This window comes from Paralichthys olivaceus, chromosome 12 (assembly GCF_024713975.1).
Source record: "Paralichthys olivaceus isolate ysfri-2021 chromosome 12, ASM2471397v2, whole genome shotgun sequence".
Taxonomy (NCBI): domain Eukaryota; kingdom Metazoa; phylum Chordata; class Actinopteri; order Pleuronectiformes; family Paralichthyidae; genus Paralichthys; species Paralichthys olivaceus.
This window is the reverse complement of record NC_091104.1, coordinates 15,479,460-15,494,799: the sequence shown is the minus strand read 5'-3', so window position 1 is coordinate 15,494,799 and position 15,340 is coordinate 15,479,460. Positions and strand designations below refer to the sequence as shown.

The window sequence follows — 15,340 nt, the reverse complement described above, 5'->3', positions numbered from 1 at the left end:
CATTCCTCAAGTGGTCTCTCTGAGGATGGTTCTCAGTGAGCGTATGAGAGGCTGAGAGGAACTGGACTACCACCAAACACCTGAGGCCACAGCAACCGACAAAAGCCTGGGTCGTCCTCAAGCACGACATGTTGGAGGAGCCCTGCTGTGATCAAATCGCACAGCAGAGGGCTGGACCGGAATTCATTAGCAAAGATTGTGTGGCAGCAGATGAGTGGAGCTATTTCGATAAGAATAAGAGTATAATGTGAATTGAAGAGAACAAGTGTAACATGAACTGTATAGAGCTCTGCCACTGGGTGTCATGATTGGGCTGAGGGACACAGTGAAGTGAACATCCACAGCTCAGTGGACAACAGCTGCGGTTTTTATTAATTGTGTAGTTTTTCATTTGGAAAATCTTTTGGTATCATCAGATACATTTTGATCACTCACTTCAATCCATCCTCATTATGTATTAACATGATTTATGATGATCGACAGTGTTGCATTACATTCAGAAATTTTTTTTTTAATCCCTTTAATGTTAACAATGTGGAAATACACATTAGGTTTCACGCCCAAAGTGTGAGCAGAAGGCACCGGACCACAGCAACGCATTAAAACGAGTCCATCTACTTAGCAAGCCATTCAATCAACAAAGCAAAGTCTGCCAGCGAGAGGCCAGTGACTGCAGACTACAGGAGCCAGACTGACCACATATTGAGGAGATTTAGAGTGGCCCAACTCCTCAAAAAAAAAAAAAAAACATCTCCTCTTCCAGTTCGCTAGCCACATACACTGGGCCTTAAAGCCAAATCATCGTGGAGGGGAGAGCCGAGAGGTCTTGGTGTCTGCCACTCCGCACTGCCACATAAAAAGAAGGTGAAGGATGCCGTGTGAGCAATTGGTTCCAATTGACAGAGGATTGGTCATGGTCAGCCTTCAGAGTGGAAATCCACGTGAGAATGTAGCATTTGGACCAGCAAGGGGCACAAGAGGCCAACAGCACACAATGAGGCCACTCAGAGGAGTCTGGCTGCTGAGAAGCAGTGGGCCTCAGATTTAACCCTTAGTCAGCTGGTTATTCATTATTATTACTCATCATAGTGCAGGTAAAGTAATTGTTAACTGTGCAAAAGCATGTCTTCAAATACATTTTTGATATTTAAGTAAAAATAAAGAAAGACATACCCTGACAATTGTGTTGTAACAAAAAAGATCACAAGTCAAATACCTGAAGTTCTACATTAATCGAGTTAAAACACCTCTGCAACCTCAAAGGCCACCCCACCATCACTGTCCTTGTGACTTTTTCACCAATTAGGCAGCTCCTGCTCATGAATGGGACCGTCTGCTTTTAAAGTCTCAGAGGGCCAGAGGGTCAGCGCTCAATCACAGTCTGGTTGGAGAGGTTGTGTGTTTGAACAAACCACTAGTTGACAGGGCGGGGACGGGGTCAAAAGAGGCGGGGGTGAGTGATTGGTAGGGGTAAGGGCTCCTGCCAGCTCTAAAAGAGGAGCCCTTTGTAGCCAAAACACTGGCCAGAGCAGCCTGGCCTTTCACAGGCCAGCCGCCTGTCTCCTTCAGGCCCACAACAGCTGATGACAAGGTCCCAGCTGCTAATTATCCGGCTGATGGAGAGCCACTGAAGTGGGACTGTCAGAGCGAGGGGTGGCCCTTGTGTCTGAAATGGGAAAAATTTTAGGGAGGGTGAAAGTTGGGGGATGAAAGATATTTAACCACAAGAAAGGGTATGTTCAAAAAAATGTCAAAGTTTGCATACTGTGATTTGTAAAATTATTTACATGTGAATATTAGACAACGTGTTACATCTATAAACCATTTGACAGGTGCTCATTTATGAATACTCCAGCCACAACAAGTTTCTAATAACTTAATCTAATGGAGTCACATGTCCTTCACATAGAATACAGTGTAATCCGGTGAGCTGTGCACCTTGAAAAGAAAAGTTCCTCTTTTACAGATCCACCCTACAGCATCATCTGCCCAGACGACACCGGAGCAGCACCTGCTGAGTTCCATATAAAGTACTCTTTGGATTGTAGTTCTCGGGCTGTAAACAGACAGACGGACAATTTTTACTTTCAGAAAATAAAAAAATGCAAGAATGTTTTGATACAATAACATTAAAATTGCTCACATGTTACAATCCGTGGTTTGGCAGAGGAATAAACCTGCACTGAATGCTGATCCACACAGGATCCAGACAGTGTAATGTCAGGCACCTTGAAATACAACTGTGAAAATAACAGTGGATTTGTTAATGACTGCAGAACATTGTAAACATTAAGACTAAAGACATGTTTCTACTGCAGCAGGTTTCTCTCATCACTTTCATCACACATATGAACCTACTTTGATGTAGGCAGTCAGTTCTGTGCAAAGAGGGTCAGCAGGCCCTGGTGTGGGCCCAGAGAAGGTGATCCTGCCCTCCATCGTGACCTCACGAGATTTAGGAAACTTCTGTCCTATATGTCAGAGACAGGTATCTACTCATTAGTTTCTTTTTTAAATATACATAATAATAAAAGTGTTTTTATTTACAGTGATGAGCAGGAGAAAATGCCTACCCAGGGTCCAGACCAGCAGGTTCTTCTCCTTTGAAACTTCCAGTTGTCCAGAGCTCACCTTCACATCCACCAAACCCATCTGATCCCTGCACAAGACACACACAACCCACATATAAATGTTATTATTCATATAACCAACCACGCTAAATGGAGATTGCAGTACTTTAGAATTTTGAAATTGAACATTACTTAGATTTTATGGGTTCAACACATTTAGCTGCGTTTTTAAACAGATGTTGACACAGGGGCAAGTAGTGACAGCATATTTTACACCTGAACTGGTCAATTTTTAAAAAGAAACTTTCAGTTTGTAAGAAAACCCCACAGGGACTAGTGTATTAAATGTGAGAGGCTGACAGTTGAATGATCTGCTGATATAATAAATCCTTGAAAAGGGTTATATCCAGGGGTGTAATGTTTCTGCAAAACAAGACTGAAACTAAAGTACAAATGTCCACAATCTCATTTACGATACAGGATGACGGAAACATAATACCTGACGGTGTCAACCTGCTGACACAGCTGCATGTGCAGTCTGTTGAGCTGTCACTATTATACTAATGCAACAAAAACTGTACTTTTATTTCACAGTTGTATATTCCATATAACACACTGTCATATTTATTGTCATCCAAATGCATATATCACAAGACTAGGAAAAAGTTAAAGTTAATCTAGTTTAAATGATGGTTACACCAGAACTTTTGTCTTGTTAATGGTCACATCTGAGATTATTAATTTCTATTTGAGTAATTTTAGGTTTTCTTACAAAAAACTGAAAATTGAAATCAAGCCATTTAAAAAATCCACTCATCCTTTTTTAGATCATATGAAAATTTAAAATGCCTTTCATGTCAGATATTACATTTTCTCTTTTAAAAATAAAGAACTCCCTGTAGTTTGACATTTGCTGTTATTTATAATTGGCTTTTAAGATCTAAAATATTTTGTCCTGTTTTGCAGTTCACCTGTTAAAGAATGGCAGATGTGCTTCACAGTACTCAAAGCTGTTCTTGACACTTTCATGAAGTTTCAGGGACACTGACACACGCAGCTGGTTTTCTTCTTCCTTTAGTTGATAAGATCCAAGGATAGGGGGAACAGGAACCTGATAAATAAAGTTGGATGAGTCACATATGACAGCAGCACAAACATGTGGAATGGGAAGCATGTGAGAAGGAGCTGTATGTCCCCTACCTGAGATGTATAACTGCATAGTCTGAAGGGCTCGAGGGGAGGAGAGAAGGGGAACTTATACGGCCCAGAGAATGCTGAGCCATCAGAGTTATCGACGCTGCTGGCCGTCAGGATACTAGAATCCAGTGAGGTGACGCAGGGATGGACTAGGATGTCCTGGAGTGGAGAACCATTTGGTGGCAGTGTGAGGGTCACCGTCACATTTGGAAGCACACCCTCCACTTCACACTTTGAAAGATGGAGAAAACAAAAAGCAAGAGGAAAAGTTAGTTAATAGTCAAAAATGTATAATTAGATTTTTTCCCTTTCAACTGTGCACTTACTTTGCATGTCACTGTGCCATAAACATCCCAGAGGTCCTGTCTGCTCTGTTTGCCATACTGCATGGAGCGTACCGTTTCTTTCAATGCTACATTCACAACTGCCCGACCCCGGTAGAGACCTGTCTTCCAGGCTGGCTGCTTCTGGTTCCCAGCAGGTGTGGGCGCTGTGGGCGTAGCAGGTGTCGCCAGTGCTGGCACATCCAGGGGTGTCCCAAGTGGACAAACCTGCAGGAGCACAGAAGGCAGCAATGCCAGGCGAGAGGCCGGCCCCTCGCTATCAAGCTTATTCCCCGAGCCCAGGAGATAAGTCTGCAGGCCTGCCAGGAGCGTGAGACCCTGTGAGACAGAGAGCAGGTTGGCCAGGGGTGGCCGTGGCTCAGGAGGGGCATCCACTAAACACAGGCAAGCCAGGATAAGGGGCCCTTGTGAGATGGCCAACACTGGCCACAGTATTCCCTTTCCAGGACCATCCACATGCAGCTCCAGTGCCGGTGACCGCTGGCGATGAAGGCAGTCGTCTCTGAGAGCCACATAAGACTTGTCTGGCTCGGAGAGGCCCAGCTCAGTGAGGAGTAGCTGCAGCACAGTGCTGTCCTCTGGGACTGCTACATAGGAGGAACCTGCCAGGCATTTAGCACGGTGCTCCACAGTGGGGAACCTCCTGTGGGGGTGAGACACAAGAATGATGCAACATGCTGATGACCTGTAGGAAGTATAGCAAATAACAATAACAATAAAGTGCTTTGTTAACATAACACGTGGCTGTACAAGGAGGAAACACCACCAGATAACATGCGAATAAAATATTATCAACAAATATTTGTAAAATATTTTTATAATTACACACATTTATATGATTATTCATATTAATGATGATGATGATAATGATAATACATGTTAGTAAGTTAGTTTCAGACTATATTAAATGAATTGAAGATTAGACGAGACATTAAAACGCACAGCTATAAGCTATGTGACAGATCGTAGCGGGACAACATTAAGTTACAAACCTTGAGAATGGTATCGACACATTTTCTCCCTTCTCGCGAGAAATAATCCACAAAGCTCGTACACTCATTTCTCCGGCTGCACTAAATCCTCACGTGGGAAAAATCAAACCTGACTTTCATCATGTTCGATCACATTCTGTCACAGATCAAACTCGCTGCGGTCTCATGATACATCCACGGTGGACCGACTTCCTGTTGTTGTGTCACGTGACTTCCACCGCCAATCAGCCGACACCGGCGCGTGCGCACTGGGCCGCAGCCATCCCCACCCTGCTCTCATACAGGAAGCTGGGCTGCTAATCATCAGGCTGTCAACAAAGGGCGAAACTGCACCAAATCGCCAAATCCATGCGGAAGTCGGCGGCTTTACCGACTCCGAGCTCCTTCTCCTGACCTGCATCTCAACACGAAGCCAGCCGAAGCGTCAACATGGCGACGACCGCTCAGCTGTTCGAGGTAAAATGACCGGAGCTGTGTTTAGCTGTCAGGTTAGCAAGGCTGCTAACTATCGTAAACGGCAGCCTAACGGTGCCCGTCAGTATTCACTGGGTTATTAAGGTCTAATATGGACTCAAGCAGCTGAGAGGAAGTGTGCTTCATGTTGTGAAAACTGTTTGGGACGAATCCTGTTTATTTCACGAATCGAAGAAATTGCATCGTTATTAGCTGTTATCAGCCGTTCTATCAGTTACCCAGTGTGTGTGCTTTTATTATCACTACATGAGATTCAGTGTTTGAATGATCGTATGTGGAGGTGACCCTCAGCACTAACATGACACCCCCCCCCAGGAGCCCTTTGACGCGGATGAGTACATTGAGAGGTTGGCATGGAGGACTCCTGGAGGAGGCTCCAAAGGAGGAGCTGAGGCTTTTGACCCTAAAAGGTACAGAAGCAGCTTTTCATTCTTAGTCATATTCCCAGCACACACATGGTCTGTATTCTAGTTTTGATGACCACTCAAAGCGCCTTACAGTGCAGGTTGTTGCCATTCACACACATTCATGCAGTGCATCTACAGACAGCACTTTTTCTATACAATTCAGGTTTCAGTATCTTACCTAAGGACACTTCGGCAGATACAGATGGAGATAACCTTCTGGTTTGAGGAGTAGCTCTACCCCCTAACCCATCAGATTATTCTGAATATGAGGCAGTAGTTTAGTGGGATCTCATACGGCAGGTTATGCTGCCTATTACATTTATTTTTGACACTTTATTTTCAGATTAACACTCCACTGCTGCCCTGGCAAGAGCATTTTTTGCATAATCACAATAAACTGCAGACAGTTAACAATGAGTTATTAAATTGTATAAAATGCACTTTTTACTTGTATGTAAAATGAACTTGAATATTTCTATGAAAACGACAAACAAAAGTTCTCAGAAAGATGTTTTATTAATAGTCAAGTCAAGAAGTATTAGTAAACCTGAAAATGTATTTGTGTACATAGTACTTTATTTATCCTCCAATCCTTTGTATTTTTAGAGCCATTTATCCTGCTTGTCAGGAAGTTTCTGACTCTTTGAAGAGTAAAGATGCCCCTTTTTGAGTTTATTTTCAGAAAAATCACTTGATAAATTGTACAATGAAAATATTTTACTATAGATTATGGTTCTTGATGGATACCTTTCAGTGTTAACTTGCCAATTACTCTGAGAAACTGAAGTTTGTCCTTTTACACTTCTCATCTTGGTGTCCTCTATGCTAATTCGATGTCTTTGATGGTTAGGTTGGAGAAATATCAGTGTCAAAGATTTTTTTCCATGGCATTTTCACTGCTTGTTGTTGTGTTTATACTTGGGGACCTACTTACGTCTCGTAAGCAAAAATGCCATAACACTTTAACTGTACTGTAGATCCGTCCTGCCTTATCTTCCTCCTTCACAAAATTGTTGCTTCCACCTCGTTGGAAGCTCTTAGCGAGGAGTCAGAGACAACATATCTGTGGAGGCCACCATACTGTGAGTCACCAGCCAGGGAATGAGTGTCTATTGGGAAGGGATGGGAGATGTCTTTAAGCTGTAGCCAGTGCTGAGGGAATTAGTCAAGAGATTATACACTCATCATTTTGGGATGTTTCTTACTCTGTGAAATGTGGTGCTGACTTAGAACATTTGCTCTGCGGTCCTGGTGACACTTAAAATGCAGCTGACGAAGCTGCTAGTTCTCAGAGCTTCTTAAGTCTGGGGACCCAGGAATTAAGCATCCGGTACTATTAACTGTAAGTGTGAGGTCAGTGGGACAGATTTAACCTTGTGTTCTGCAATTACTTCCTCATGAATAAAAGCAATGTTTGTGTGTTTTTACTTGTGTGTTATGAAGTTCTGGATCCACATACCTTCTCTCCTCTGTTATAGGCTCTTAGAGGAGTTTGAGAACCACATAGAGGAGCTAAAGCAGCTGGATGAGAGGATCCAGCGGCGGGTGGAGAAGCTAGAGCATCAGTGTCATCGTGAAGCCAAGGAGTTTGCCCACAAAGTGCAAGATTTGCAGAGAAGCAACCAGGTTTGTTGTATCGTCAAATATGAGCCATAACATCGACAGCCACCTGAATGTATTTGAGCTTGCTAATGTTGTTTTTATTTATAACATATAACACAGAATTCTTCATCTATTTTTAACGTCTTCACTGTTCTGTGTCAATTCAGGTGGCCTTCCAGCATTTCCAAGAGCTTGACGAGCACATCAGCTATGTGGCCACCAAGGTTTGTCACCTTGGCGACCAGCTGGAGGGCGTGAACACACCCCGGCAGAGGGCTGTGGAGGCTCAGCGTCTGATGACCTACTTCAACGAGTTCCTGGATGGAGACCTACGCAGTGACGTCTTCAATAACCCAGACAAGGTGCGTATGCTGCACGCCTTCATTCCATTCACTTTGGCGGAGGTGTGTGAGTGTGACCATTGACAAGGTCCCCTGCTGTGATATTGCTGGAGGTAAGAATGAACAGGATTAGGAGGTAAAGCATCCATATTAATTTGTCAAGTTTATCCCTTTAGTTGGATCCCTCGGCTAATTTGGATTAATAAACTGTCATTCGCTGCCTGACAATAGCTGGGTGATCGACTCACATGGATGTCAACATGCTCATGTCAACCCTAATTGCATTTCCAGTAAGTTGTCTCGGAGCAAGAATTTAGATGGTCCTCAGCTTTGTGCCGCATTACAGAGGCAAAGAGCCTGTGGCGTGATCGTACATTTAAAGGTGGCTATAACATGGATGCTGTGAGATGAGACGCACATAGTTTCAGCCTCCACAGAGGCTGTGTAGATGTTAGAAAAGTGACCCCCTGAAAGTTGGATTTTGCAGTTTTGTAAGTGACAACGAGAGGCTGGGACGCTTCAGATTAATTCCTGTTGGTAGGAACATCATTAGTGGATGCAGAGCAGCGAGTCTTGGGGTCAATCCCAGAGACGAGAGCTGGAGATGGAGCTCGTTTTCTGGAGAGGCATGCAGAAATATCTGGCCAGATTCCTTTTCCTGAGCATACCTCCAGACAAGGGGGAAAGAGGAAAGCTGCAAGTGAATAGCTGAAGGGGGGTGGCTTTGCTAATCCTTCTGAAAGGGAGGGCTGGGCCGCCAGCGTGGAGACAAGTGCTGCTAAACCCTGACTGCAGGGAGACGGCTACATTACTTACATGGGATTTAGCTAATCTTAGCTGGGGGACAGATACTTAGAAAACCTTCGCCGAGCAGAAAGGCTGGATCCTCCTCACGGGAGCAGAGTAATGATGTTAGCTGAGGCAGGCATCTGCAGGAACAGAGGAGTTGCGGACGGCGGGCCTTTCGTAGGTCTGGGGCTTTTTCAGCCAGCGTGTATGTCAGGAGGGGCGGGGGAGGGGGGTTCTCGACAGGGCCCCCTTTTTTTAGACAGATATCCCTGGCCGGACAGATTATTGAAGGCGATTTAGACTCCTGTGGGATTACAGCCCATTCAGAAAAGGCATGCCAATAAAGAGTTGGATGTGCTGCTAAGTCAGGACTGCTGCTGCTGTTGTTGCTGCCGATGCCCAGGTGAGCACAGCCTGTCTGTTATCAGCTCCCTGTTCAACACAGGGAGGTGGAGGAGGGCTGCTCTAAGATGATGATCCCCAAGTGGAGACACCGCCGGCGGCCTGCCCGCTTTCTGTCTGGATGTCCACCTCTCATGGTTCTGTCGTGCTCTCTCTCTTTTTCCCTTACCTTACATCTCTCTCTCTCACACACACTCACTTGCCGCTTCTCTCTCTCTCTCTCTCTTCTTCAGATTAAGGAGGCTGCTGATATCATTCAGAAGCTGCATCTCATTGCCCAGGAGCTGCCATTCGACAGGTGAGTCAGGCATCCTGAAGGCAGCTTTAGACAAGAGCACTGTCAGACAAGAGGAAGGTGGTGCATTAGTGATGTCGACTATTCCTGGTTGTTTAAGGCCATTGCAGATTATATCAAGTATTTAAGCATTTTTTCGAAATCAATGCGTTTCTAGAAATAAAGCGCACATTACCTTTTGACCTTGATTGTGGGATTTATAGTTGTCTCTTGAATGATTTGTTGTGTTTTTCTCTGACAGGTTTGCAGATGTCAAGGCAAAAATTGCCAGTAAGTTTGCGACAAATCTCATCATACACTACCATCTTCAATATAATGATTAAAAATACAAAGTTAGCTGGAAATGTTTGTATGATTTTTGTATTTCTTTGTGTTTACTTTTCTATCCAGGTAAGTACCATGACCTGGAGCGACAGTTAATCCAGGAGTTCACTGCTGCCCAGCGCAGGGGTGAAATCGGACGTATGAGGGAAGTTGCGGCAGTTCTATTACATTTCAAGGTGATCATTTTTGTCTGCATTTGATATAATTAATTTATGTGTTGAGTGTGATGATTGAAATGGTCACTTGTTGTACTGTAGTAACTCCTGTGTCTTTTTTCTTAAGGGCTATGCACATTGTGTAGACGTCTATATCAAACAGTGTCAAGAAGTGAGTAAAAAAGTTCCTCTTATGTGTTACATTGCATGTTTTGGGGGCCAGTAATATCCACAGTCTCTTGATTAACCCTTTTCTGTCTCTAGGGGGCATACCTGAGGAATGATGTGTTTGAGGACACTGCAGTCCTATGCCAGAGGGTCAACAAGCAGGTGGGCGAGGTCTTCAGCAGCCCAGAGACTGTCATGGCCAAACTCATCCAAAACATCTTTGAGAACAAATTACAGGTATTTCTACCACCGCTCGTGTGTTAAGTGTGTAGTAGCTGTGTCTCATTTGTCTGTTTATATCTGACGGCTTTGTGTCTGCAGGCCCACGTCAAGGATAAACTGGATGAGACCCGGCGCTCTGATGTGGAACAGTACCTTAAGAACCTCTATGACCTTTACACCAGGTAAATAACTTGACAATTTTTTTTCTATTCACTTTCTGTCAACACATTTACCTTAATACTGATATTTGTACTTTTCTTTTTACGCTTTCTTCAGAACCACAACATTAGCCACCAAGCTAACCGAGTTCAACCTGGGCTCAGACAAGCACACGTTCCTGTCCAAGCTGATAAAGAGCATCTTCTCCTCCTACCTGGAAAGTTACATTGACATGGAGAGAGAATACCTTCGCACTCGAGGTGCCATGATTCTGCAGCGATACTATGACTCCAAGAACCATCAGAAACGCCCCATAGGCACTGGCAGGTCAGAAATTTCTTCAATGCCAGATTAAGTTAGGATTCTTTGAAAATATCTTTGGCACAATAATAAAATGCAATGCACAAAGTAATCTTAATCCATATTCTTCTACAGTATTCAAGAGCTGAAGGAGCGTATCAGACAGCGCACAAACCTTCCACTGGGCCCCAGCATCGACACTCATGGGGAGACCTTTCTGTCCCCAGAGCTGGTTGTCAACCTGCTGCAAGAGACACGCCATGCCTTTGAGAGATGCAACAGGGTAAGCTGCTCTGCTTTGTTTAGCTGGTAGAGAAAGCAGTCTTGAAATATATTTTTTATGTATGTTTTGGGGTCCCACAGCTTTCAGATCCCTCTGACCTGCCCAAGAACGCCTTCTCAATATTCCTGCTGCTGGTGGAACATCTGTGTGTGGATCACATTGACTACGCCCTGGAGATTGGCCTCTCAGGTACATCCTGCTAAACTCATTATAACCATAATGCCTATATGTTGCTTTGCTGTGTGTGTGGACTGGGTTAGTGTTAAATATACTCATGTTTACGTCTTCTATTCACAACTTGACCAAAGAATGCACAGGTTGTGTCCTCTCAGGCAAAATGAAGCTACAAACTCTTAGCTGGACTTTTTGATCTTTACAGTGTAGCGTATGAGTTCTAACCTTCAAGCCTGTTTCCCTTCACGCCGCATCTAAATAAGTGAAGCCACCACAGTTGTTTTTCCTTTGACACCTGAAGGGAAAAAAACACCTGATGTCTCATCACTTACTGCAGTTACCTACCTGAGCCTACTACGTCTGTAGCCTTTCACTTTGTCAGGGACCAGATGAAGCGTGTTGCTATGGACACCATTCAATGCTATAGCTAACACATTTTGTTGCAGTTAATAAGTGTAACAGATAAATATCCAAGTTACCACTCTGTGAAGGAGACTGTGTCTGGCACTTCTTTACATCCTGCATGTGGCTGTATAATAAGGAGACAGCTTATCACCTCCAGGCAGCTACAGTGGAACTAAACATGAATTTGGTATCTTACAGTGTTCGATCCATGAGGTACATTCTGCTTTAAGGAAGTGAATTACTGATGCCCCCATGGTTTGATTACTTTTTCCTCACTGACTGAGTGTTAATGTGAATGAGAATCTCTGTTTCATCTGTTGTGCTAATGTAACGTCGCCCCATAGAGAACAGGCAACAGCAGATTTCTGCGTTTTGTGAATCCTATTGATTTATTCCTTCACCTACATTTTGGTTTATTTTTTTTACCTCTCTTTGATCCACAGCCATTCCCTCATCAGACGCCAAGAATGCCAACCTGTACTTTCTGGATGTGGTTCAACAAGCAAACTCTATCTTCCACTTGTTTGACAAGCAGTTTAATGACCAGCTTATGCCTCTAATAAGGTCAGTTAGTGGTTATATATATTTCAGAATATTTATTTTGCTATATACCTGTCTCTCATCGACACATCATTTTTAGATGAAAGGGTGCACTCTGATTTTACCCTTTGAAATATCTCTGCAGCTCATCTCAAAAGTTGGCCGAGTGCCTGCACAAAAAGAAAGAGGTGATAGAACAGATGGAAGTGAAACTGGACACGGGAATTGACAGGTGAGGTTAAAATAAGCGGGAAACTACTGTCAAGTGAAATGTTTTATCTTTGATATGTAGAAAACTAAACCAACAAATGGCAAGGCAAGCCGTTTTCTTATGTATTTTTCTGCCACACACAGAACACTGAACTGCATGGTGGGGCAAATGAAGCACATTTTGGCAACCGAGCAGAAAAAGACTGACTTTAGGCCTGAAGATGAAAACAACGTCATGATCCAGTACACTACAGTAAGAGATTAAAGGCCCCGGCCTCATTTTTCTATCCTGTTCTTTGACTAAAAACTGAAAGTTTTTGAAACTGTCTTGGATTTTGTTAGTTTGTCAGCATCTCCTCCATGTTTCCCTTTGTGTATTCCTGCCCGACAGGCCTGCTCCAAGGTATGCGCCTACGTCGGTCGGCAGGTGGAGCACGTGCGGAAATCCATGGATGGGAAAAATGTGGACGTGGTGTTGACGGAGCTGGGCGTGCGTTTCCACAGGCTCATCCACGAGCACCTACAGCAATACAGCTACAGCTCGATGGGAGGCATGCTAGCCATCTGCGACGTGGCTGAATACCGAAGATGCGCCAAAGACTTCAGGGTGAGTGGGGGTGGGGTCACGGATACACTGGTCAGAGGGTAAGACACAAGAACCTTATGCAAATTATTTCCCAGGAAACCCTGGAATACACAAATATGTGAAAGGTTTTATTTGATTGATAACTTCAAGTCAGAAACTAATTCTTCTGATTGACTTATCAGCACTGGAAGTCTTAATGTGTAAAGGATGTCAACAGCTTGTGTTTCAAGCCCTGAGGATGCTGAGATAAATATATAATTAGATATGATAAGGTTCATTAGACGATAACACAGTTTCTGCAATTTGACTTTTCAAATTCGTATGTCTCCTTAAACTGTGATTTATATGATCATCTGAAAATGTTGTTTCTGTGTCCTCCAGGTTCCTCTGGTGCTGCAGCTCTTCGACACACTCCACGCACTCTGTAACCTCCTGGTGGTCGCCCCTGACAACCTGAAGCAGGTCTGCTCGGGTGAGCAGCTCACCAATCTGGAGCGGAACCTCCTGCATGCCTTCGTCCAGCTCAGAGTGGACTACCGTTCAGCCAGACTGGGCCGCCACTTCAGTTAGTGACTGATACAACACTCTGCTGCCCTCCGTCCAGTAACCAATGCTTTGATGAGATGACGCACCTTGAAGAAACCCATCCCTGTTTCAGAGAATGCATCGGTCTGGCCCCGGCATACAGACTTGACTGGGATCGCTTTGTACATCATGGAGGCAAAGGCCACTGCTCCTTGAATGTGGGAAATGTGCATTTTACCGATTTATTTCTCCAAGAAATTTAAATATCTATTGACTTAAGATTTAATTTGTTTTTAAATACTAATCCATCACCAATCTAAGATTTCTGAATATTACAAGTAAATGGACAACATTGAATTCTGTGCTTATGTAAAAGAAGAAAAGAAAATTGAGAAACTTTTTTTTTTGATTGTGCCAAATATATAAATTCTGTGGCTGCACTTGTGCACAAGAAAAGACCTTAAAGCTGCTGTAAAGGGAGACAGTCAACAATCACTCTGTAAAGTCAAACATCAGGCCTGCAGTAGCACTGTCTATCGGGAACAGCTTCTCTTCGTAATGAATTGTAGACAGCAGATGCAGCCCGGCCGAGCATGAGATAGAGCTCCGTCTGGCTGAGAGAAACACATGACCACCTCTCTAACCTCCGAGCTCCGACCACAAAGCTAAAGGTCAACGGGCCATCACAGAGAGCTGTGATCTGAACTATACGCAGGCCTGAGAGCCTCTCTGGAGATTTGGGTGGTCCCCTCTTAGGCTCAGATGACTGGTGTGATGGGTCACTGAGTATGTGTCACTGTAATTGCACAGATCAACACTTGCTCATCCAGCGGTGCACACAGACTGGATCTGCAGTGTTTCTGGGTCAGAAGACATTGAAATGTTGACCTCTGCCGATGAAGGAAACAAACTAGAGGGGACGTCTTCACACAGGGCTTATGGGAGGTTCACACTCACTGTCTTTTGCACTAAGAAAGACGCCAGATCGCGTCCTCGATGCCTGAAACTTGTCTCAAACGCAAAGCTGCTCCCACTGTGCTGCTGTTAACCTTAATTAGTGACTCATTAAATAAGATGTTGCATTTTATTCTCGTCCCTGCTCGTGATATCCTTCATAAATGCAGAGCTGTGAATCAAAAGTCACTTCAGTTCTCTCGTGAATGTCACTTTCAAAGTGAGATGAAACGGTCCTCCTTTCTATAGAAGTCATCAAGTATTCATGGGAATTCTTGCCACCAGAGTAAAGTTCTTTCTTAGACTTCAGGAAGTGAGCGGAGCCAGAGGGGATTAGATATCTACGAGTTGATGAATTGTGTGCAGTAGTCATGGACTGGGGGAGAGCCGGGGAGATAGAGACGCCTGAGAGCTCAGTTCCAGCTCCGGCTGGTTAGTGTTGTGTAGAAGGTACACACAGTGCTGTGCAAGTTCAAACAACATAATTAATTAGGTTAATATTAATATTATCAATGCCACATAAATTCAATTCTCTCAGCCCTAATCACAACTGGATAGCTTGTAAAAATTATTTTGTTAGGCCCTGATGCAAACAGTGGGTCTTTTCCAAACATTTGAAAACTATTTGTTTTTGCGGCGATTAATGTACGTGGCACGGGGAAAGGTTGGGGGAGCGGAGCCGGGCCGGGGACGATAACTGGCGTGGAGACGAAGGCAGAGGCGCAGCCCGGCCCCAGGGACTCCCGGCACAGGCGCATGCAAGAGGGGGAGGGATGTGTTTTTTGGGGTGGGTGTTTGAGCAGGTGGAGGGGATTAGTAATACTGTCAACACTGGAGAGCTGGATAAGACTGTCCTCTCTTACGCGTCAGTTTGAGCAGCTCTTGCATACACATTCAGACACATAAAGACGCCAGTACATAC

The 15,340-nt window shown here is 44.2% G+C and overlaps 2 protein-coding genes across 3 annotated transcripts; one reads left to right on the top strand and one right to left on the bottom strand.

Moving 5' to 3' along the window:
* Window positions 1-345: 345 nt before the first annotated feature.
* ap5m1 (adaptor related protein complex 5 subunit mu 1) lies at window positions 346-5,320 on the bottom strand. 2 transcript variants are annotated; one of them, XM_020085047.2, is made up of 9 exons: window positions 5,104-5,320; window positions 4,094-4,754; window positions 3,771-3,998; window positions 3,542-3,681; window positions 2,574-2,659; window positions 2,359-2,471; window positions 2,144-2,240; window positions 1,939-2,056; window positions 346-1,666 (listed from the first exon to the last, which is right to left on the bottom strand). In XM_020085047.2, the coding sequence occupies exons 1-8, from the start codon at window positions 5,169-5,171 to the stop codon at window positions 1,974-1,976; spliced, it is 1,476 nt and encodes a 491-aa protein (XP_019940606.2). In that variant the 5' UTR covers window positions 5,172-5,320; the 3' UTR covers window positions 346-1,666; window positions 1,939-1,973. The 2 variants fall into 2 exon arrangements, with proteins under 2 accessions (XP_019940606.2, XP_019940605.2); XM_020085046.2 differs by having other exon boundaries at window positions 346-2,056; window positions 5,104-5,317.
* Window positions 5,321-5,353: 33 nt separating this feature from the next.
* exoc5 (exocyst complex component 5) lies at window positions 5,354-14,551 on the top strand. The gene is made up of 18 exons (XM_020085045.2): window positions 5,354-5,559; window positions 5,893-5,987; window positions 7,463-7,610; window positions 7,754-7,948; window positions 9,352-9,416; window positions 9,655-9,683; window positions 9,804-9,913; window positions 10,020-10,064; window positions 10,157-10,297; window positions 10,382-10,464; window positions 10,559-10,768; window positions 10,877-11,024; window positions 11,105-11,213; window positions 12,047-12,167; window positions 12,289-12,375; window positions 12,498-12,606; window positions 12,745-12,960; window positions 13,321-14,551. The coding sequence occupies exons 1-18, from the start codon at window positions 5,533-5,535 to the stop codon at window positions 13,507-13,509; spliced, it is 2,127 nt and encodes a 708-aa protein (XP_019940604.1). The 5' UTR covers window positions 5,354-5,532; the 3' UTR covers window positions 13,510-14,551.
* The last annotated feature ends 789 nt before the right edge of the window (window positions 14,552-15,340 follow it).